This window comes from Cupressus sempervirens, chromosome 2 (assembly GCF_028749045.1).
Source record: "Cupressus sempervirens isolate cs-2001-9-10 chromosome 2, ASM2874904v1, whole genome shotgun sequence".
NCBI lineage: Eukaryota > Viridiplantae > Streptophyta > Pinopsida > Cupressales > Cupressaceae > Cupressus > Cupressus sempervirens.
This window is the reverse complement of record NC_143119.1, coordinates 423,368,379-423,394,035: the sequence shown is the minus strand read 5'-3', so window position 1 is coordinate 423,394,035 and position 25,657 is coordinate 423,368,379. Positions and strand designations below refer to the sequence as shown.

At 35.8% G+C, this 25,657-nt stretch overlaps 2 protein-coding genes across 7 annotated transcripts in view; both read right to left on the bottom strand.

Annotated features, from left to right (window-relative positions):
• Window positions 1–25,657, bottom strand: part of LOC149572902 (organic cation/carnitine transporter 7-like) — a 153,138-nt gene that overhangs the window by 69,782 nt on the left and 57,699 nt on the right. For all 5 annotated transcript variants that reach the window (XM_089813999.1, XM_089814006.1, XM_089814005.1 and 2 more), the window contains one exon: window positions 18,053–18,290. In XM_089813999.1, the coding sequence (XP_089670125.1) occupies window positions 18,053–18,290 (238 nt within the window). The remainder of the gene's footprint in view (window positions 1–18,052; window positions 18,291–25,657) is intronic.
• LOC149572903 (uncharacterized) lies at window positions 1,074–3,009 on the bottom strand. 2 transcript variants are annotated; one of them, XM_089812012.1, is made up of 3 exons: window positions 2,584–3,009; window positions 2,030–2,429; window positions 1,729–1,911 (listed from the first exon to the last, which is right to left on the bottom strand). In XM_089812012.1, the coding sequence occupies exons 1-3, from the start codon at window positions 2,971–2,973 to the stop codon at window positions 1,868–1,870; spliced, it is 834 nt and encodes a 277-aa protein (XP_089668138.1). In that variant the 5' UTR covers window positions 2,974–3,009; the 3' UTR covers window positions 1,729–1,867. The 2 variants fall into 2 exon arrangements, with proteins under 2 accessions (XP_089668139.1, XP_089668138.1); XM_089812013.1 differs by lacking the exon at window positions 2,584–3,009 and having other exon boundaries at window positions 1,074–1,911; window positions 2,030–2,147.

The window sequence follows — 25,657 nt, the reverse complement described above, 5'->3', positions numbered from 1 at the left end:
AAAGGAAAAAATAACAAAGGCATTTTTTCATCAACAAACATTCCTCGGATATGTATCTAACACCAACTAAATCCTGAATACTCCAAGCATATTTTGAGTCACTTTACTGTCAAAACTTTAGAATCTCAAATCTCCAAGTTTAGTGTGTGTTCAATGTATCCATTTCCTTCAACATCTCAGAATGCAATTTATCAAAAATTTCTGACAACTTGGAAACAATCTTCCACCCCTTCCAGTCCATTCGTTGGGAATTTTCACGAAAGTTGTTTATCAATCCCTTGTCTGACTAGATGAGAGAATCAGTTCTAAGGGCTCTTAAACGGTTATCACTTTTCATTTGAAGTCCTGAGTAATCTTCTGAATATTTGCTTCATGTAGCTCGCAATGTCGCCATTTGATTCTTCGATAAAGCAATTGTTTTGATATTGGATAGCTTATTTGGAATGCATATCCTTATAGCCAAATCACCTTTCTCAGACTTTGTAGAATCTTTCATTCTTAACACCCTTTTCTTTTTTATTTTCTTTCTGTACCCTCACCACGCTTAGACTGTGTGGCCAAGACATTGGTGTCATTTCTCAAATTCAATTTTTAGTGGACGCCCTTGCATTCCTCTTTTAAGAACCTTTTAGAAACTCTCACACCAAGCAACGATCTTAGCAATTCCATCGAGAAGACCCTTCTGTTTGAACCAGTAGGGTTTGGACCAGTGTAACGAGACTCGGACTCGGCTCGAACTCAGCAAGGGTAACTTGACTCATGACCCGGCTGTGACTCGTGACCCGACTCGGCGGTGACTCGGCAAACTAAAAAAACCTCGAAATTTTGAAATTTTTTAGGATTTAAAAAACATTCCATGCACCCATTATTTAATAAAGCGTAAAGACACAATAACATCATTAAATAGAAGATAATTTGATCATAATGCACATGCCACATACTTAAAGTTAAAAACTTAAAACTTAAGAGTCAAACATTGATTACATATGTACAATACTACAAAGTTACAAACTTACAAAGGTAAATTGCTAAAAGTAAATACTATATTACTAGTAATTAAAGTCAAACTAAGATAAATCCATGCAAACCATCAAAATGTATATGTATTATCATTTATGCATTATGAAATCCAACACATCAAGATTCAATAGTCATCATCAAATTCAAATGTTCCAAATGCTGATCATATATTAAGTTACTGTTAAACTGTTAAACAAAAAGTTAAAACAAGACTATAAGTCTACAGCTATGGCTCCTAGTCGGAGTCCTCATCATCATCCTCATCCTCAGGCTCATCCTCATCGTCATCCTCATCATCATCGTCATCCTCATCCTCATCCCCAACCTTAGCCTCAACCTCAGGCTCAGGCTCAGTATAATCTATAAAATGCCTCTTAGCAAGGCGTCTAAGGTAGGTCCTAGATGTCTCAGTAGCCATAGCATCAGCTCGTGAGGTGCCTCTAGGATCAACTGTACTCTCTGCCTCTGGCTCTGCCAATATCTGTGAGGTGCCACTAGGAACAACTGGAGCTCTCTGGTCCTCTGCTGCCATAGCCACAGCCTCAACCTGACCCTCTCTATCTGTCTGGTCAAGCCACTGTAGGTCCTCATCATCAAAGACAGAATCAGCAGCCTCAGTGATCCAATCAGACTCTGGATCAACCTCCTCTAGAGTAATCGGAGAGGTGTCACTATCCAAAATCTCCCTGATCATAATGTGCAGGTTGTAGTGCACAAAGACTAGACTATTCATTTTCTGCACAGACAACCTGTTACGCCTCTTCGAGTGGATGTGCTCGAACATGCTCCAATTGCGCTCACATCCAGAAGCGCTACTTGGCTGGCTCAAAATGCTGATGGCGATTTGCTAAAGGTTTTTGGTTGAAGGCCCAAACATTTGCCACCATCTACCTGAATTTTGAAAAAAGGAAAAGAAAAAAATATCAATCTCATTTCAAAATTTGAACTTTAAGTTTAAAGCTAAAAATTTAGAAAGTAGATTGTATAAGGCTTAAGCTGCAATCTTTACCTGGCTGCAATTTTGTACGACCTTCTTTGCAAATTTGACTTGAAAAAATGGGCCCTGATGCATTATTATAGGCATCCATCTCAAGCAATATATCTGTGGAATTAGGGGACATCTTCGATACCACTGTGTATAGGCCACTAAGAATCTCCTCATCTGCCTTGAAATCATCAAGGAAACGGTATGCCGGATTGAGGTAATAGGCTGCTACATGGATGGGCTTATGAAACTGATTTTGCCATCTCCTATCAATTATGTCCCAAATAGGGCCATAGTTTTCCTCAACTCCTACATATTTGGCCTTAATAGTCTCCTTGACCCTATCCATGCCCTCATAAATGTAGCCCATAGAGGGCTTCTCGCCATCAGCAACTCGTAGGAGGGCTACAAGGGGCTCGATGATCTTCAAAACAATTTTTAAAAAAAACAATTTAGTGAATGATGAAACTTTGCAAAGTTGCACAATGAAAATAAAACCAAAATATGTATGAGACAAATTAATTTATAAAATTTTAAGACTAAAGCTTTTAAAATTTTTAATTTAAACTTTAAATTACCTCCACAATCTTCGAACATGGCTCCCAAAAATCATCATCATCATAAATGCATTTTGTTGCATCTATCCCTGCAGGGCTGCTCGCAAAGGAGGAGGAACTCCATTCTGGACCAACAAACATGCACCTCAACTCTAACCTTGAACTTAGCAAGGATTTTAGTGTGATAAAGTTAGAGGCAAATCTTGTGATACCAGGACGAGCCAACTCCTTTCCCTTCATGTATTTTCTCATAGTGCTGAGGATCAAGGCATGATTATAGATGAACTTACAAAAAATTTTGGCCTTGGTAACACATGATTTCACCCATACAAGCTTGCCAATATCCTCTAACATGAGGTCGATGCAATGGGCCGCACATGGAGTCCAAAAGATTTTTGGGTGTCTCTCCATCAATAGTTTTCTTGCAGCAATTTTAAATTAGTTAGTAAACAATGAAAAAATTTCATGTATTAAAAAACTTTTAATTTTCAAAATTTAATGAAAAACTAAAACAATTTTTTTTAAAAGTAGAACTTAAAAAGTTAGAAGTTAAAATTTTACCTGCAGCAACATAATTAGCTGCATTATCTATCACCACTTGGACAACAATGTCTTCCCCCACCTCCCTTATGACCTCCTCAATAGTCTCACATAAGAATTTTGCCTTTTTCACACATGAGGAAGCATTTATGGACCTCAAAAACATGGTGGATCTTGAAAGTGAAAATTAAACAAAATAATTATCATTCAAAAATCAATACTCAATAAAACAAAATTTTCGTTATTCAATAATAGTATACATTAAATTTTAGACTTCAAAAAGTAGAGCATGATGAATTAGCTCTGCTAGAAACAAGAAAGTTTAGGAGGGTTTTGGACCTCCTATCTGCCCATCCATCTGTCATGATGGTACACCCCTTTTGGCTCCAAATCTTTTTGTGGTCCTCCAACTCAAGTTTCATCTCCTCAACCATATCTAGCAAGAGGGGCCACTCAATTCATCTTCAGTGGGGGCTTTGAACCCCACACCATAGATGGAAACTGCATCAATCATCCCCTGCCAATAAGGAGTCCTATTACATTTATAAAAACATTTTAATTAGCATATTTGAAATTTTCAACATCAAGTTAAAAGTATAAAATTGAATATAAATTTTAAAACTTCAAACGTAAAACAATCAAATATAAATGAAGTTGAAAACTTGAAATACCTAGCTGCTATAAATGGAATGTCGCAGAAAAATCAAAACTTGCAAATTGCTCTTACTCCAGCTTCATGTATCTTCCTATTCCAGCCCATGCTCTCAAGTGAGGGTTGTGCACCAAGAGTGGTACGCGGTACAAAAAAGTTGTCCAACTTACTAGATTTTTTGACTCTAGGACGAAGAAGAACAGCACTACTAGAAGGGGCAGCAGCCGTAACATCACTAGAAGTGCAAGGAATAGATGTAGAAGAAGCACGAGCAATAGAAGCACTAGGACGATAGGGGGGACGGGAAGAACCTTCTCTAACACAGCCTACTGACTCAAAAACATTTGCAGATGAGCGTGAAAGGGAACTAGAACCAATCAAAGCTAACTCTTCTAATTGTTTTTTTTTTAATTCTTTTTCTTGTTCATATTTTTCCAAGGCTACATAACAAAAATGTTGAGCCTCAACAGTTGCAGCTCCACAAAGCTCAATATCATGACCATGTAAGCTAGCAATATGGTATTTTAATCTATTTATCCCCCCACTATTAATGGTTTTGCAAAATAGGCATTTTGTTTGACTTCTCTTTCTACCCGGAAATTCTATGGTGAACTTCCGACACTCATCTTTTTTGTTGCCTTTAGAGAGCTTGGGTTTTTTACCTCTAGAAGCCATTATGACTTATTTAAAGAAAAATGTAAAAGTTGTTGCAATAAGACATTTTAGACCAAATATTACCATTTCAGCATTGCATTTTATGAAGATTTAAAGTAAAAAAAAAAACTTATAAACAAACAAAAAAAATTCATGCAAAAAACCCATAAGCATAGACAAAAAAATCATCAAAATCTAAACAATCAAGTCTTACCTCTTTCAAATGCTTTGGGAAGTGTTGAGAAGAGCTCCTATAAACTCCTTGATGATCTAAATGCAAGCTCCAATGTCACAAATGCAAGCTTTTCTCCTCCTTTCAGCTGGTTGCAAAACAAGAAAACTCTATTTCTCTTCTACCTCTCTCTCTCTTTCTTCTTTTCACTATAGACTGTTATGGGAGCCCTTTTAGGGTTATATGAGTGAGAAATGTAAAAAAAAAAAATGTTAAAAATTATATTTTAAAAGCCCAGTTTCAAGCCTATCGCGGCCGAGTCAAGGAGGCCGGGTCACGCGAGTCACTCCTCGTGACTCACCGCTCGCGGGTCACGAGTCATTGTGACGCGGCGAGGTCAGCGCGGCTCGCTGACTCGCGTGACTCACGTGACTCGCTATGAGTCACGTTACCCTGGTTTGGACTATCCCTTGCTACTTGTAACCTTGGTTCGAAAACACCAAAGATAGTCGATCTTTAAATTTGCAAAGTGTTGAGAACTTGTTGATCTGCAATCTTGAATTCAAGATTGTAAGTCCCCTTTTACTGCAAGTAACATCAGTTCCTCAGTATAAGAAACAAAATCATTAAAATGTTTTGACAAAGAAATATCTCTCCCTAAAAGTCAAGACCACAAAGAGTGATTTATGAAATGCGTCAAGAATGAGTCTTGATTGCACCTAACCCCCAGACTGACACGACTAAAAAAGAAAAAGAAATGAAACCCAAACAAAAAAAATTAGACTCAAATAAAACTAACACCTAACTGGAAAGACTAAAAAGACTAAGCAAAACAAAAACAAAAACTTGTTCACAAAAAACCTTGAAGAATAAGAATGTGGGGTGGTTGTCAGTAGATTTCTCATTATGTGCAATAGTAATGAATCACCCCATATGATTCTAAAAAATGCTCACTTGTCTTTGTACTCAAAAAAATAAAATTTGGGCAATCTTGGTTCAAACTTTGGGTAGAATTCTCATATAATCAGAAGTTGTGGTAACTCTCCATGACCATGATTAATCCAAAAACAAGTTCTCTTACCTTTAGCATCATATTCAAATTGAAAACCATCAAACCGAGAGGGATAATGGAAATATATCACCTGATCTAGCGAGTCTCCCACCATAGGGGTACACTCACACATTGTAATCTCTCCTTCTGGTGGTCTTATCTCATGGTACACAACTTCCCACGCACATGGAAATACTTTAGGTTCCTTCGGACTAAAAACATCAATCATCAGCCCTCTTTTCGAATTACAAGATTCATTAATATCATAAATCAAGATGTTTTCTCCCTCATGTCCCAAAGAAGCCTGTTCAAAATCATACTTTCCCTCCATTGCGATCTCCCAAGCTAACAAGAAATCAGGACAACTTTCTTCTGAATGGAACCCAAATGGATGGATTCTGCATGACTTAGTTATTACATGGTTTGATAGTTCCTCAGTCAAGCTTGAGACCAAATTGAGCACTCTATCCATCTCTTCTAATGACAGATCTTGTTTTGAGGGAGGTATCTTATCATTATCCAATGGGGAATCAATAACACAGTAGGAAGAATTGGTATCTTCATCTTGATGACTTTCTGATTCAAAAATCTCACCAACCTCGGGATCATCTGCATTTCCATCACTTTTTGCAACTTCATGGAGTTTTGGAACTTCAAAATTTTCTGCGTCTCCACACTTATTGCAACATCAACACTTGGAAGAATTTTTTCATTGAATGGGAACACAAACTCCTCTTGATCATCTTCGTCATTTTGTCCTCCTGTAGATTTAGCATATGATTCAAACATCATTGCACTAAACTGCAAAGGTTGTTTCTCCATGATTTGGGGAGGCTGATCTGAAACATCATTGTACCCATATCCATCTTCACTTGGACTCATACCTGTAATACCATTATTCTCATTGTTGATGTTATTGTAAAGGCCAAAATTTTCGCTCTAATTTTGAGAATAATTGTTTTGGGCAGCAAGTTATCTTAGATGATTGCCTTGATTTCTTGAGGAATTCAACTTTATTTTGATGAGTTCATTGGATAAAAGAGGCATTGTCTCCTTCATGGCCTTAAATTCTCAGTCATATTGTTCTCGAGTTTAGAAGGTGGAGAAGTCTTTTTCTCAAAGAATATAGTCTTTTTTTTTTGCTCATGCCCTGAGTAAGTAATTCTTGGCATTGGAGCAGCTATAACCTGCTTCGTGAATGTAACAGCCTCTTTGAAGACCTTTTCAATGGTATCAATGTCTTTGGGTGGGAGCCTTCTTAGAAAAATAGAAGTTAATAAATCCATTGTTCCAAAATGGATCTAGATGGTAGTCTCTTGTGGTACAATGTATAGAAACTCCATTCTTTGATAGATCCTATAGAAGCGATGATTAAACTGCGAAATAGTCTTATGGGGATCCCTCGTAATTGAGATGAACTAATGATGTAGGATAGTTGGATCAATACAGATCTTGAATTGTTCTAGAAACTTGCTCTCAAAAGAGTTCCAATCCCTTATTGATGCTGGTGGTAGATTGGGGTACCAATTGAATTATGTTTCCCCCAAAGTGTAAGGAAAAAGGCGACATACCACATCCATATGCTGAATCTGGTTTCGATTACAAATTTCCTTGAAAATTTTAATATGATCTTCTATTGTTCGTGATTCTCCATAGATGAACCTTGGGCAGAACTTGTGTTTATTCTAGAAAAGCGCACCTCTGAAGAAGCACACTTTCTCAAAATAGCGCACTTGCGCACCTGGCGCACCTACTGAAAATTCATAGACTTAGAATTTTTTTTCTTTTTTGAACTTCGAAAATCATAGAATTTTCAAACAGCAACTTAAGTTTTTTGAGCCAAATGGTTTTCAGGCCCTCTGAAATGTCCCTTTCTCTGATTTTATATCATATTTCAAGCTTCAAATCAGATCTTTAAAATCAAACAACCAATATTACAAAGGTCCACCAATTTTCTCAAGAAAACCCAAATCGCGTATGCCGGAAATAGTGCCAAAAGCTTCACAGCTTCACCTATTATTAATAAATCTAAAAGTGGACATTTTTACAGAAATTTAAGCAACATAACAACCTATAAAATGACATTTCCAGATCTGTATAACATGCACACAATAGCTCCCAAACGGAGGACAAAAACAATGCTCATCGGGCTCCCGAAAACAACATAGAATAGCCCGAAAACACCACAAAAACACTAATAATCTATCACAGAAGTATAATCATGACCAAATATGTATATTCAGCTCTATTTTAACATCTAAAAGTCTGATATACAGCAGCAACCCAAACTGATATGAAATACTCAACCGGAAACACCAAACTCTTACAAAAAATACACCCGAAAACTCACAAATCTGCACTGTTCAGCACAAAGGCAAACTCTGCATGAGCATGCACATGGAATGGCTTCAAACTCCTGTCCTTAGCCTTCCTGAAAACTTGTAAACTCTCGTTCTTGGGTCTCCCTGGAAACCTGCAAACTCTTGTTCTTGGGTCTCCTTCTCCACAGGTTTGGCAGCCTCTGAAGAATAACAAAGAAATGAGCAAAAATCAAGTTCTGGAATCAGCCCAAAATGCCTCCAAACCCCTTAAAAGAGGGCATAACCCTAACTCACGTCCAAGAGGGGTTAATAAAACCTATTATAATAATAATCTTCATTTATTAGTCCATTAGCTTCCAAAGATTATCCCCTTTTTCCAAAACTTCACCTTTTTGGGCCTGCCTGCCTTAGCAAAGATTATTATTTTTAATTATTTGAAAAGGGGACATGACAAGTCCTCCCCTCCCAAACATTGCTTGTCCTCAAGCAATGGCTAAACAATAAACCAATCAATCCACCTGGATCCCAAATGTAGTCATGAACTATACTACTACCAATTAACATAGGCTCCTGCAATATCCTCTGCAATATGACCAAGAGGAATCCATAATCAAATTGACAATTATAGCTCAACCAAACTCCAAAATCACAACTTCCACAGTCAGAAACCCACGAGACACAAACTCTTAGAACATCAAAACTCAAGTAAAGTGGACTACCAACACAGTAAATACCATCAATGCATTCCACTGGCCTATACGGAATGTACAATCCAACTCTGCAACAATGGTGAATGCTCCCGAATGAAACTATACCGAGTATGGAGAATCCACACACTATACAACGCCTACAGTCAACACAACTCTGTAGATCACCGACCATTGTCTCATAACCATAACTACCATGCACCCCTGATAGTGAAATGCCATCACAAGATAAACAGCAAGAATTGGAACCCAAACCAAATTTTCCTGCCATCAACTCCTCAACACAAGGATCAAATGCTAATTGATGTACATACCTTGCAATATAATGTTGATAAAAAAAACCAACCTCAGTCAACAGCTCACCATGAACAAGTGATACAACCCACTGTGACTGATCACCAGCTAAGTCAGGAGATGTCATAGCCAAAGGAGTAGAATCAATAACAACATCCGCTAAAGCATCACTCTGAAACTCCTGCTCTAACTCATGTATTATCAAGCTGTCAACTGTAGAACCTATCGCCATGTCGTGCCCATCACAACTCTCATCTTGAGGCATTAAACTATCCCATAACTGATGACAAGCACTAGGAACCAAAGTACATCTTTGTATCATCATCTCATCAACATGGTCATCAAAGGTAAATTGATGAGCATACCTTACAATGTAATGCTGATAGAATGCACCAATCTCAGTCAGTGGCTCAGACTGCAATCCAGATGTAACTAACTGCAATCGATCACTAACCAAGTTGGAACTAACTACTACCTCCAAAGACATCGCCAAGGGAGTAGTATTACTAGTAGGAACCATGCCAACTATCAACTCACCAACATCACACATGGTCTTTGATACAGCATCTCTAGTCTTCATGCCATTGGTGCTAGAGGTCACCACCATGTTAGGCATAGCACAACAATCTACTGCAGCACCCAACTCAACTGAACCTGACTCTAGTGGGGATGAACCCGATATGCCAATGTTAGTATCAAGGATGGATGCATCCCCATCTCCACTATCTTTGACAATCTCGACCATGGACATCCTCAGATCATCAAACACCACAGCTTGTGACTGTACAAAATCAGGTAAAGACTGTAGTCGCTCTAACTCCATGGTCACCTTAGCCAAATGAAACTGTGACTCCTTGAAAGCCAACTGTGTACTCTCAAGAATCTCAGAAGTCACCTCAAGCTGCTGAGTAAGCTCACTCACCTCATCTTCCTTGGCCAACAATGCATCGTATGCTGTACTGCCCCACTCCATAAGACAATCTCTATCGGCTACCAACTGCATATAATCCTGTCTCAGAATTTGGATAGCCTCCCATAAAGAGTGAAACTCTGTCAAGGAAAGATAACTGCCTCCCTGCTCATCACTAGTAGGAGAACCCCATCCATAAACGGCTAACAACTGACGAGCAGCATCAAAATGCTGGCAAGTGATAGCAATGTCTCACTCACTAACTCTCAACTGATTAGACACATGATGGCACTGGCTAGACTGTCTCCTACAAACCTCCTCTGGTGCACTGTCTAAAGGAGTATCCTCAAAGTTACTAGTCTCTAGAGTATTACCATCCATATCCTGTGAATCAACTCCAAAGCTCATATCAACAAACGGAGTATCAAAAACTGTAGCACTGCTATCCAACTCCTTTGTACCCAAAGAAACTAAGTCTTCAAAACTGCCCACTGCATCCTCCTGGATGTCATCAATGCCAATATGATCCTGGGACTCATCTGTACACACTGCCAAATATGAAAGATCATCAACACATTCTAGCAAGTATGGTCGACTGGATATATGAACAAAGCCCAACACTGGTGTATAAAAACTAATACCAACATTAGACAAGCTGCTAGCACAAGAAAAGACAACACCATGCAATCTGCTAATCAAATCCATGATAGCACCCAAACAAACACTGCTACCAAAAAGTGTTAAAGATCTCCAGTCAACTGAATCCCAAATGCCAATATAACAATCTCGAGTCCATATCTGTAAACTAGAATCAGCTGGTAACTCAAGCAAAATCCTCACTTGAGTAATATGACCAATACCAAATAACTCCACATCCCTGTCATGATGAGATAATGTAGTCACAATACTGTCTTCACTCACCTTCAGCTGGCGGGATAAATCATGTGAAGTACTACTAGCCTCAACCTCATGTGACGAAGCATCTAACTGTGCCTGGTACTCTCTCTTAGAAAAATCATAAATGCTCAATGTCTGCTCATCTCTACCAGGTATCTCACCATCATGCACAACATCCTCATAATCATCATCCTTGAGGTCAAATCTATCTATCACTGTTTGACTAAAATCATCAAATGTAGTTACTTGATCATGACCTTGAGTAGTCATTCCATGATACCACCAATCATAGGCTACATCTTCCAAGTGTAGACTTGCAATTTGAACAGCATCACTCTCCTTCATGAGGTTAAGTGTGAAGAAGGTCTGTAATTTTTGTAGCCATGCTCTAGCTGAAATTTTATTTGTTCCATCAAAAGTAGGTGCTATAAACTTGCTTATTTTATTTTTGAGCTCTCTTCCACTTATGTCATGCTTCTTTCTGTACTCTTTCTTAGGCATCAAAGTGTTCATCATATCCACATATTCTCTAGAAGGAACCGAACTACGAAAGTCATCATCTAAGCCATTGTAAGTAGCTCTTAATGTAATCAAGTTACCTGTTACCTCTTCCATAGGATTAATGGCTGGATTTGGTACTGGTGGCTCATCTGCAGGCAAGAAAATAGTTTTGGTTGATTTAGATGGTGTGGATTTTAGATTTCTTGGCTCCTCTGAAATGCTCCCTTTCTCATTAATAGATGCAACTCCTTGTAGTTTTTCTGTCAATATTCGCAAAGCCTCTCTAGTTTCTACCAAACTATCCACTGTTTGCTTCTGAGTATTTTGGATGTCTTCAAAGAATTTCTTTGCCATCTCATCTGGATCAACCATACTTTTCCCTTCCTTGAATTTTGTACTTTTACTTTCAACTGGAGGTTTGATCAAAATTTCTTTATTCTTTTCTCGTTGCAAATATCTTTTTTCTCTTTCACTTAGTTGCATGCGACCATAAATTTTGACATGCAACTAATTAGAAGCAACATGCAACCATAAATTATGACATGCAAGATCTGGGTAGTTGTCAAAACTGACATGCAAGATCTGGGCAGTTGTTGAAACTGACATGCAAACTTCTACAAACCCTCAGGCTGGCAAGATCATGGCTCTGATACCACTGAAATGTCCCTTTCTATGATTTTATTTGATATTTCAAGCCTCAAATCAGATCTTTAAAATCAAACAACCAATATTACAAAGGTCCACCAATTTTCTCAAAAAAACCCAAATCGGGTATGCCGGAAATAGTGCCAAAAGCTTCACAGCTTCACCTATTATTACTAAATCTGAAAGTGGACATTTTTACAGAAATTTAAGCAGCATAACAGCCTATAAAATGACATTTCCAGATCTGTATAACATGCACACAATAGCTCCCAAACGGAGGACAAAAACAATGCTCATCGGGCTCCCGAAAACAACATAGAATAGCCCGAAAACACCACAAAAACACTAATAATCTATCACAGAAGTATAATCACGACCAAATATGTATATTCAGCTCTATTTTAACATCTAAAAGTCTGATATACAGTAGCAACCCAAACTGATATGAAATACTCAACCGGAAACACCAAACTCTTACAAAAAATACACCCGAAAACTCACAAATCTGCACTGTTCAGCACAAAGGCAAACTCTGCATGAGCATGCACATGGAATGGCTTCAAACTCCTGTCCTTAGCCTTCCTGGAAACCTACAAACTCCCGTTCTTGGGTCTCACTGGAAACCTGCAAACTCCCGTTCTTGGATCTCTTTCTCCACAGGTTTGGCAGCCTCTGAAGAATAACAAAGAAATGAGCAAAAATCAAGTTCTGGAATCAGCCCAAAATGCCTCCAAACCCCTTAAAAGAGGGCATAACCCTAACTCACGTCCAAGAGGGGTTAATAAAACATATTATAATAATAATCTTCATTTATTAGTCCATTAGCTTCCAAAGATTATCCCCTTTTTCCAAAACTTCACCTTTTTGGGCCTGCCTGCCTTAGCAAAGATTATTAATTTTAATTATTTGAAAAGGGGACATGACACCCTCCTAGTGCCACTTCTGTTGAGCTGTCATTTTGCACGATGCTTAACGGCAGGAATTCTTTCGAATTCCTCTCTTGAAAGTTAATCTGGGATCAACTTCAAGGTTGCAAGTTATCATGTGACCTACTAGAATCATTATAATGTTTTAGGGACTGAAATTAGATTTTTAATTCTTCTTTCCAACGCTGTAAATGATTTTGAAATCCGAGCTCCGGGTCAAAAGTTATGACCCCAACAAGTTGAAGACGTCTTTTTATCTGCACAAAGAAGCAAACATTAGTTCGGAGAGTTGAAAATCAAACCTTAAACAAATCCTAATTACGACAAAAATGACCAAGAACGCAAAAACATCTCAAAACACACAAAAACCTCATTCAAACCCTCAAAAGCTTTATCTCTTATCAAACTCTTTAAAATATGAGAGTTGCACCTAGCGCTCCTCATGGGGTGCGCTAAGTGCGCACTCTTTAAAACATTAGAAGATGTTTAGTCGATATAAAGGTGTACAGCGGCCCATATTTATACTCCCCAAATAGCACTTAGTTTCTCAAACATAACTCCACTTAAGAAGCTTCATCAACACATCATTTTATAACATTAAATATAATAAAGTGCTTTATAATAATGAAACTATAATATTTTATTAAAAGAACCCATGCAATAAATAGCCACATCCGATGCAGGTGATGACCAACTGCCAACGCCATCAACTGCACTGCGAAATATGGCAACTACCCAAATTAGACTTACTAAATATAGTAAGTCCACAACTAAGACCCTCAAATCTCACTGTCAGCTCACGAGGGTCGCTATGGTGAACTAACTCAATCAACTGCAGAATCTCGCCAAAAATGGGGACATTACACAATTTGATTATACAAATATATAGATACAGTAGAAGTGATATGTTGTCGTTTCAGATCGATATTTGAATGCACAACTTGATAATAATTGTTTTTTTTTGTATTAAATCTTAAATACTTTCAATCCCTTGGTGTCATCTCTGATCTACAGTATGTAACTTGCAACCAATAATGTCAATGGCATTTGCTATTGTAGAGAAGATTCACTAAGAATTGGTATAAAAAGAAATAAATGTCTAATGATGATTGCAAGAATAATCTCTTCTTCAAACTTATACCCTCTGCGATGGGAATGGATGTATTTTGAGAGATGTGTCTTTTCTTCCCATGAATAGTTCACACCTCATAAATACATTTTTCATATAAAAATGGTGTCACTTCATTATTATGAACTTTATTAAGTCTTTGACTAATCATTATCGGTAATAGCATATGTTGATGTTCACCAATATGGCAATATCCTTCCATAATATAGGTGTACTTTGATCGCTGATTAGTAAAGTATCATCCTGTGTCTTTGTGCTTAGTATCACTCATTATTAATCTGATCACATAATCAATTACTTGTCGAGAATCAAGATGATGAGACCCTTCTTCATATAAATTGCCTTTAACTAGTCAAGAGTAATCTGATTGCATAATTGACACCCTCCATAGCTCAAGATCAGAATAATATATTCCTACTACTCCATAAGAAGACTTAGTCAATATTACATCGTCCTTATTAAGAGAACCTCTATTCATCATCAGTATTATTCATAAATGTTGTTCATCATTATTAATTGGTGATTCCATTGCTTTGCTTCACTAGACAATCCTTAATTGATCACTAATTTGTCTCATATAATGCTTGATGTCTCAGAGGTAATCATTACATCTTCAAGTGCTATTAATTATGACTGTCGGTTTGTACTAATCGATACTTAGTAATAGTAATGTTGACAATCTTAGTTGACAGTTAGGGTTCGGGTTTGAAGAACTGATTCGCCAGCACAACAAAATTTTGAAATGGGGTTTGCATTCATTTGGTTTCATTGGTACCTAAACATGTGAAAATTATCTGTCTATAAGAGGAGAAAATAATTCTATATTTTGAATCTCAGTCAGCAATAAAGGACATTGAAAACTTATTACAGAATTATCGATAAATTCAAGAAAGATGTAGAGAGTAAATCATGGAGCATTTACTGTTGAACCAAATCCATTCAATGCTTTAATATTGTTGTCAGTGATTAAACAAAACAAGAAGTGATAAAGGAAGTAATCATCTTATTTATTGGATGGATGAGTATAATTTTGCAGAGAAGAGCACTCACTCAAGGATATATATATAAATATAAATAAAAGTAAGAAGGTGCATCTTTGCGGACTTCAAATATTTTGTGATTGCTAAATACAAACCAACAATAGCATTTGAACGTAGAGGAAATGGAAAATGGGATGAATACTCAGCATATGAAGCAGCGATCTAATAACAATATTCATTACAAGCAGTTGACCAAAACGTACTAATCTATGTATTTGTAGTATCAGTTTGCATATGGAAATTATATAAGGAAGAGAGCCCACGTTATAATAAGTTTCCTTATCAAAGCTATCGATGGCGTCCTTTGGAACAAAGGATATTTAAATGAATGAATAAGCCCATACCCAAGTACAAGGAGGAGAAATAGTATCGTGATACATGGAAGAGAATTGGAATACCTTACTACTAATAATACATCTAAAAGTGGCACCAGTAATTTAGATAAAGTCATAATGTAATGTCCCTGCTCAAATCTGATGTCAAAATGTTGATAAAGGCTCAAGAAATTTCATCAAACAACTCACATGCAAGGGTCATATGACTGATATAGTATTTCAGCTTGCTTTAATGAATTTCTTCAATTTGCACCAATGAGAATCTTTTGCAAGAAGACTCAAAATTGACTACACAATGACCTAACATGAATGTGCAACTTATTTTGACAATATTCAATGCATATATGTAACTAAAAACTACTTGCAATATGCGGTTACAAAAAATAATAATTATGACAAACACTTTGGATGCAACCTATGATGGCATTAATGCACTTATAGCCAAGTGGCATTAATACAAACACTTGGTATGCAGAATTATAACAATATTTATGCCCAAAAAGAGAATCTACAGCCAATTGACATTTTGTCAAACAATTGGCATGCAAACTAATAAGTTGATCATGAATGATAAATACATATTCAATTACACTATATCAAACCAGCAACTTATGTCTCCTTTATTGCACATAAAATGTCAACTACAATGCTAGTATGAAATGGCCAAGACTCTTGGCTTACATCCGCAAGAATAATGCTTAAATCTGTTACAAACTTTCACCTACAGCCTTACTTTCTAATATGCATCTAAATGATAAGAAAAATGCATGAAATATCCAAAGGAACCTAATTGTAGATGGCTGTAATAATTTTCACCAATGCTGTTTTTCCGCTTTGCTTTTCGGATCTATTCTTTTGCTTTACTTTTTCGCATCTGTTTTTCTGATTGTTTTTTTGGATTGCTTTTTCGAACTACTTTTTTCGGACTACTTTTTTCGGATTGCTTTTTCGGACTGCTTTTTGTACTCAAATATTTTTTCTCAATATAGCACAAATAGAAGACTGAAGTATCTTCCTCCCAGCTGCAATAATTCAAGTGATATTTCACACCCTCAAAATTGCTATCAATAGGAAGTTTTCGTTTCCTATGACAAAGAAGTAAGCTGCAGAAACCCTAGGCTCCACAAAGTGAAACAACAACAACAACGTCATCAAATCTGCCTACTGAGAATGAAGCCTAGGATGCCTATTTATTCTTTTTTCTCCACTTTCTCCAGAAACTTCTAGAACATTATTTTATTTATTAAGTGACTTTATAAAATATTTTATAATTCAAGTCACTTTATTAAATTAATTAAATATAAAGTTAGATTTTAATATTTGTTTATTTGATAGCTTTATAAATAATTAACTTAATACCACTTATTTATTTAATTAAAATAATTAATTAGTCATCCTCATAAAATATTCATTATTTTGGACAACTTAATTAATTAAGTTAATTAAATCAAATTACCTCCAAAAAGGGAACATGACACATAAAATGAACACATTAGCGATGACAAGGACAATCAAGGATGTTGATGTACAGATAAGTATTTATTATCTTTAAGTATTACATTTATCTACTCATTGTAGTCTCTCTTTTATTTGTATTTCTATGTGTACTATAAGAGCTATTTGGTTTGATCTTTTCCTTTCTCTCCAGAGATGTTCTTATCAAAAAAAAAAAATTGATATCAGATTCAAAGGGAGTCAGACACTTCATCGAAGGTAACTTTGGATGAGGATCTTAAAAGATTGATATCATATTCAAAGGGAGTCCGACAATTTATAATAAGAAATCTTGGATGAAGATCAACAGATTGAATTTGTTAATGAGTTCTTATCTGTGATAGAAGTTTGAGGTGAAATCCCTTGTTCCAACCTCTGCGTGTAGGTATGGTGATCCACCCTCTACATGTAGCTTCAGTCGGATAAGTCCCATGAGACTAAATTGAAGATATATATATATAATGTGAGATATAATATATATTTATTTAGTTACATAATCAATTGTCAATATATTCATCACATAATAATGAATAGGCATGTCCCACGAAGGGACATGTCTCTCCTTACCTCATCCTCAATATAAATGCAAGAGAGATCAAATTGCATTTGTAAAACACAGAATTACAAGCAGTGCCATTTATCTTGCAGTGATCCTTCTTCCTCAACATTGTTCATACAACTTCTCCCTTGTCTAAAGTTGTTTTATTACACTATTATCTTCACAAGGTAGAAAATACTATTGTTAAATCCTCAAGATGGACGTAAGCTTGTATGCTTAGAAGAGAACCAATTCAAGGGCCATATTCAATTTTCAAATAAAAAGATTTAACAAATAACTATCATAAAGATTTCCCTTGAAGCTAAGTAGTTAAAAATTTCTCAATGCATTAAATTATCATTACAAGAAAATAATGAGATCTGCCCATACCCACTTATGAATAAATATCTATGACAGTTGTTTTAAGGAAGAAATTTCATACACCAAGTATTTTTTTGTGAAACACCTACAAGAAACTATTCAAAGGGAAACTGACTCATTACAGAAAAAAATTGGCATAGACAAAATTTTCAAAGGGAATCAAATTCCTTACACAAAAAAAATTATGTGCATAAATATTCTTAAGGGGACAAAGAGAGAGACAACCAAAAATATGAATTTGATTTTCGATATAGATGTTCCAATGTTTCGAAACAAAAGAAGAAAAACTTTACACTATCCTACCCAGGCTAAGGAAGCTTCTGCTATTGTCCCAATAGTCCAAAATGCTTGAAATATGACCATCCAAAATCCTCTGTTGCAAGCTGGGATAAACTCTAAAAACCATGAAGAAAGCACAGGCCCACCTCCTAACCCAATGCCAACAAAGCAACGAGTACAAACCAAAGCAAGATAATTTGGTGAAACTGCACTCAAGAACCCGGCGACAAATGTAATCACTGAAGTGACAAAAAACCCATACCTGCAACATAATAAGCATAATATAAGATAACACAATGAGATTATAAAATTTCAATTAATAGCATAAAGATTTACTGATCCAATAAAGTAGCATTAATTTTCATTAGAAATTTTGACAGCAATGCATCATTTCTATTGACACCATGATTTAAAAACTACTTTGCCTTTTTACCAGATGTTTTGATGTTGCACCATAATTTGAAAACTACTTCCCATTTATTACTAAATTTTCCATACCCTATGCAAGCCAGAACAGTATGGTACTAACACTGTTTCTAGTTCTCCCAAGAATCCTCTAAGGTTCTTTAGAAACGTTAGGTCCTTCACAAAAGCATCCCAGTCCACTGTCTAGAGGAATCTGACATTTACACATCATTAACAGTATGAATCCATGGCCAAGTACTTGCTAATTTTTTTACGAAATTAATAGGAAAAAGAACCAACTCAACCCAAATCCTAAAACATAATTTACAACCTGTGACAGTTTGAATTACGTGGTTTTGTTTTCATTTTCAATTAAATGCTACTTAAATGCATTACCTTGAAATTAGTAAGTATGGTTAATTTTTATTTCAGTTTTTATATCTTCCATATGGATGATCCCGCTCCAAACCACACTGATGGTACAAAAAACTGCTGCTTCCTAATCATGTGCCAATAATCGTTTTCTATGTTGTAAATTTTCCCTTTGTACTTTTTGAATTTTAAGAAAACCTCTCATATCCAATCTACCATTATAAATTGAATAAGTTGATGAAAATCACTACAATTTCAAGTCATTCAAAAATTTCCAATATTAAATAAAAAATATTTTTATCGTCTGATGCTGTGAGAATTATTTACCTATCCACAATCAACTGAACAAGTTCACACATCTTCCCTCACAAAGAACTCTTTGCAAGAGAATAACACCTCAAGATTCCAACACCTACTGTTACATCCCAAATTTTTGCCCAATTTAAAATAATCATATAACCATTGTATAATTCATGTGAAGTCAGTTGGCTAATAAATCAGTGAAATAATATGATCATGTGAAATGGAAATATGGCTGTTCATTTTAATTCATGTGAAGATGACATGTTGGTTCTGATGGAGCCTAAATTTCCAAGGTTTTGGGCCTCCGTTTAAGAGATTTTTCTAAGCTTTCTATCCTATATTTTATCTCATAATAGTGCTAAGAATATTTGATGATAGAGCATCTGTTCTAATCATTGGTGCTGGGCTCAGTCAATTCAGGTTTTCCATCAGCAAATGCACGAGTTTCAGGAGTGTTACATAGATCTCTCTAGAAAGTTGGAAATGATAAACCTTCAACGTAAGCCAACTGGAAAAGCCTTTGTATATGGACATGCAAATCTGGAGTTACCAGCACAACATCTACATCAGTCAATTGTGAAAGTTCTTACAGCCATAAATGTTGATTTATAAATCTTCTGAAAGGTAAGAAGTGAGAGAGAGATGGGATAAGAGATGCTTGTTCATTTCTGATACAAGTCATCACATCTGCAATGGAAAGCCTCCAGACTGCCTTTATATATCACCTGCAAATCTCCTTCAGTATCGTTGGCTCCAGATTGCCTAGTATTAAGCAGAAGTCAATATACTTGTTCAATTGCTAAAAGAATGCAGTGAGATTACATATTACAGTCATCATAATATAAACATGATTAAATCTATAAGCAACACTGGAACAGAGACTTTCCTACGGATATGATTACATTCTCTAAGCCAAATTGTACTGTCTGTCGTGGCTAATTAAGGAACCAATTTAACTCCAGAAATATAGTTCCAGACGTTTTTGTGAGCTTCTCCCAACCCACACGCAGACTCTGCACCCAGCAAAAGACATTTGAAGCACCCAAAACAAAGGAGCCGTCAAGTATGATGACAATCTCCATTGCTTAGTAGCGATTCATGTGAATGTGGAAGGAGCATCTGACTGTTTCAGACATTGAAGAAGGTGAATCACAATCTATGTTTACAGTTACACGGCAATGAGACTCCACTCATCTGCAAAATGCGAAATCCCATCTTCAGCATAATTAAGACAAATGAAAGTGCGATTTTGTGAAGCCCGTGCAAGATAACGTTAAGCAATAAGGAGAATATACGGTGGTCATGCTGAAAGAAGCGTTAATCTACCACAGGGATGTCATCCGGCAGAATTTGTTTTTTGATTTCCACCAGGTAAATCTGAAACCAGTCGCCCATGGTGCTGTCAAGAGTTTTCATAAGAATCACACGCCATGGATAAAGAAAAAAAAATCATAGAGAAGTCGAAGTCCAAAATGAAGCCACCGCGTCCAAAGCCATGAAAGTTGAAAGCCACAGGCAATGAAACTCACCGCATATAAAAAGTAATGAAAATATTTTGCACTGGAGCATCGGGAGATTTATGCGGTGGAAGAGAAAATACAATCGAAGCCATTTGCATCCAAGGTTTTGTGATTTAAAACTCGTGGGATTATTAATTTATTAAGGGAAGGATTAGGATAATTACAATCATTCAAACTATCAAAGGCACCAAAAGTTTCTCTTCAAAAGGTGCAATTATGTAATTTTAATATTATGACTCTTGACTTTGAAAAGTCATATCCTCAAATGAGTAGGATATAAATAGGAGCTCTTTTATTTAAAAAGAAGACAGATTCGAACTATCATATTCTCAAGAAAAAGCATTTTTATTTTTATTTGTATGGAGGAATAAGGGCTTAAATATGACTTGTAATATAAATTCAATTATTTTATTTTTATAATAAAATAAAATGTCTTTTGTTTATTTTTAAATGGCGTGAAGATTTAAACTGCAGATGAATCATCCTTTGTAATTATTTTTTAGAATTCTATATACAATTTAAATGTCAGATAAGTGGACATGGTCATTTAGGATTTTAAATTCAATCATTACAGATATTGTGAAATATTAAATTGTTTCCATATCTGTGTCCAGCTTGTCTCCCCACCAGAGGAGTTAAAGTTCAATTTGGACTAATTTAAGATTGCATAAATATTTGATATGTCGCATCTTGATTATTTAATTGTTGGCAATATAAGTGCATAGAACATTATAAAGTTGCACATGAAAATTCACTGAAGTTAACTCTATTGCCCGGATGAGCAGAGGCACTGGTCTTTCTATTATTGAAGTCAGAAAATCTATATATTCTTTCCTACAAGTATCAAATTCATTATTAACAAACCTTATACAATTCATTCAATTCAAAACATTCAACATCCAGTTTCATTTCAAATCGAGTTCAAGGACCTTGCCAGTCAGAGAACTCCAAAGCTTAAATTCACTTTAGAAAAGCTTTGAACCAAGTGATCAAGTTCGAGGAGAAGGTCTACACACCTAGGTGTAGTAGAGCCTGAAATGCAGGGGAATCAAGGTGATTCTTGTTCGTTGGCCAGAACTGATTGCGGAATCCTATCGGAGAAGTGGCAGGCTCTTGGATTTTCAATCTGTGGTTTTGGGAACCAACAAATTCATCATTACAATTTAACTGAAAATTAATATTTATTATTTTAAGAAGTTTAAAAAAGTAAGTTGCTTGTTTGAAATGGTGGTTAGTCGTTATGATGATTATGAAAATGACTTTTGGTTATAGCAACCTTGATTTATATTGAAGAGTATGTTATCATGGAAATTCTTCTTGTTTGCAGAACACGACGAAGGGGGGGGGGAAGTATTGTTGAAACAGGAGCTAGGGTTGGGGAACCAAAAAGTCCACCGACAAGCCATCAAGTATGGATTCTAACCATCTTGGCTAAGGTCAAACAACTAGGCAAGCAAGAGTGTACCTTGGACAACTACGAGCTAACCAGTTAGTTCATAACACTTATAAATTAAAGAAAAACATTACGTATTAAATTAATAAAACAAGTTGTTACCTTTTACTTGAGATTATTATGGAGCCTCTCTATATGCTTTGTATATCGACAACATGATATCAAGTACCTATACTTGCACATACATGTATATACATAAATCAATATAATGATACAAAAGAAATAAATGATTAAGTTTATGCACATGTATGTATGTGTACGTACAAATAAAGGTGGCATACGTAACATAATGCCAATATTTTTTTGTTTAAAAACATTTGGAAGGGAGAACCATTATCATTATTATTGTTCCATGGCAAAAAGGCTCATTTGTTTTATTTTAAGCAATTACCTATCTTTCTCATCGGTTTTATATTTCTCAAATGTTTCTTTTTCAAATATTTGAACAATGAAGCTTAATTATTTGAGCCGATGGAATTATAATTCTTTTTGAAACTAATGTCTGGCTATATGCCCACCACCTCAGCCTTTCTTGTAACCGAGCATGCACTTAGTGGACTATTTTATATCTTTCTCATCATAACCTTGCGAGTATTCTTCCAGATTATTAGCTCTACCATTTCTATTCATTCTATTCACAATAATCATAAGCCATACTACGAGCACTGTAGATACTTTTGCATTTGAGCTCCCCTATCTTTTATGAGTGAAGCATTCGTGGTTTTTCAGATTTGCCAAATCATATAGCGTCCAACTTCTTTCAGATTTTCAAATATGTCTACCAGACGAAAATAGCGAATCGTACTTGTACAAGGTTGTGTATTTCTTTCTAGAAGTACAGTGAGGTTATGCATTTCACTTATTCCTTTGTACTACAAAAGAAAGATCGAATGATGATATCATAGATTCAAACTTCATATGTTGTTCAATATAATACTGCAAACAATCAGCCATGCATATATTTCTTATGACTTCTTTGTGTGATATGATATTTTGAAACACTGAAGTACCTTTACTGCACATTGTCTAAGTGTGTTGGCTTAACAAAGGTGTTGGCAATATGCCTCTAAGATAAGTACAGCACTTGTTGCATGATCGAGATAAAGGGTGGGAGGAGAGAACATATCTACAATAGTAAAAACAAGATGGATCAGTAATATATAATAGTATTAAATAACTGAGTCATCTCATGGCTGTCCAATATATAACTCTTATTGTCAAGTCAAGCGGAAAGTGATAAGGCATTATTAATAGCCCATTGAAATTCTTGGCCAAGGTAGGTTAGTGACATGCTTGTCACTATGATCACTAGAGGTTAGAGTGCTAGTAGGCAAAGAATAGGTTGATGGAGGATATACCCAACCCCGTCTGTTGTCTAGTTGACACTCTAACACCAAGATGCTCAGGTGGCAAGACCATGCTGCCCCAAACCTTATCGCGAGGTAGGGAGGGTCTTTCTCAAATGAGATTATGTGGAGATAATTAAAGGTTCGTGGTTGGGAGATTAAGCCATTGGCAATGCTTATCCTCTCTACTAGATGCCAAGGCTTGCTGAACACAGTAACCGTTATTTGCTTCATATCTGGTGCTTGATTCTTTTTGTATTTTCGTTTATCATTGACATATTATTATTAATCATGGAACTTGGTTTTGTTATTTCCTTATGCTATCATTTGAAAGATTGTATTAGTAATGGACATGAAATAGATATGGTAGTTATAATTGTATATCATGTGAACTTAGATTAGTCCGTTATTGTTTCTCTTTAAAGTGATTTGCAATATCAGAATAAGTTCTTCAAATTTCTCTTTCATATGAAGAAGTTGTTATAACTATCACCTTGTCATTCTGTTATGAATATAGATGCATCTTGAAATAATAGTTTAATTTGACCTTGTCATTCTGTTATGAATATAGATGCATCTTGAAATAATAGTTTAATTTGGCTATGTTAAAATAGCATGTTACTATTACGATAATAGATAGCTTCTATTATTATCTGTTATTATTTAATGGTTATCTATTTGTAATCTATTGTAAATATTAGAACGTTTCTAATATTTAGTTAGCCTGTAGTTAACTATTAGTTTTCTATTAGCTAGAATAGAATGTTTCTATTCTTTACGATCATTTCCTAACGAAACATCATTCATTCTTTTGTATATATTGACCTCTTGGCCTTTGTTAAATTAATCAAGTATTTTACTAATTACTTCAAAATACGATATTAGAGCCAATACTCTTAAGTTTTTTTGAAAATGTTTATAATTCCGTGCTCGAAATTATTTGCCTAATATTTTCGAAATTATTTTCATCTACTTCCATTTGTTTTGGCTAGGGTTTCATAGTATTTCTTGGCCTTTGTCTGCAAACATTGCACCATTAAACCTCTGCAAATCACAACCTTTTTTTCCTACAAATCCCGTCTAAAATCACGTCATTATTTCTAATAAAAATCGAACCTCAAATGGTTGTGTTTTTCCTGCCGCGATCTGCACATTTTTGGCACTGAAAACACCTGCGTTTTTCTATTGGAGCCGCACCTGTTTTAAACCCGTACTTTTGGATGGGATTTTTAGTAATTTTGTGGCTTTTTATGCTCTATGGGCGACGTCTAGGATTTCTCAAAATCTCAACACTAGATTTGCGCACAAAAACACCACTTTTTTGCACATTTCCGTCATTTTGGGGGGGGTTTGCAACCAAGTGCATTTTTGGTCGAAACCCTATTTTTTTGTATGGTATCAAAAAACAAATTTACAGAATCTTGGTGGGTTTTTCGAGATCTAAACTGGGTGCCCTCCAATCTTTTTGGGTGCCAATATTTTTGCGCCTTAATTTTTGAGTCTGTAGATCCAAAAAACGACAACATTCCTTTTTGGGATTTTCAAGCTCTCTTCTAGATACCCCTTCAATTTTTGTGGGTCTTCCATTTTTTGCCTCGAACTATGTGCCATCACAGATTTTCACGCTTTTTCACTGAAAAATGTGCTATGGCATCTCTGACTACTATTCTACTCAACGGCAACTCAAAATTCAATGGTCAGAATTATGGCACATGGAAGCAGCAAATACTAGCAATCTTTGAATATCAAAATACTGATCAGATTGTTCTAAAAGTTATAAAGCGTCCAACTGCAGTTCATACTGATCAGAATACATGGGATCTAAATAATTGGGAGGCGTTGATGCTTCTCAAATTATCCATAGCAAATGATCAGCTCTCTCAGATTCCATCCTGCAAAACAATTGTTGAGATATGGGAGCATCTCAAGAAACTTCATTAAACTTCAGACAAAAGCAGAGCCTTGTTTCTCAAAAACACTCTGTTGTCTATTATCATGGATGAGTGGAAATTGCTCCAGGAACACCTGAATAGGATTCAAGAAATCCGTGATCAATTGTTTGTCATTGGACACAAGATAAAGGAAGAAAACATTGTGGTCATAACCCTCAAAAGTTTGCCCCAAGTCCTAGGAGCATTTTATCGACTCTCAATATCACTTCTACTGATGTTGATTTGAAGTTCGCATATCTTTGCACACTTCTGCTTTAGAAAGATCAATGGAAGAAAAA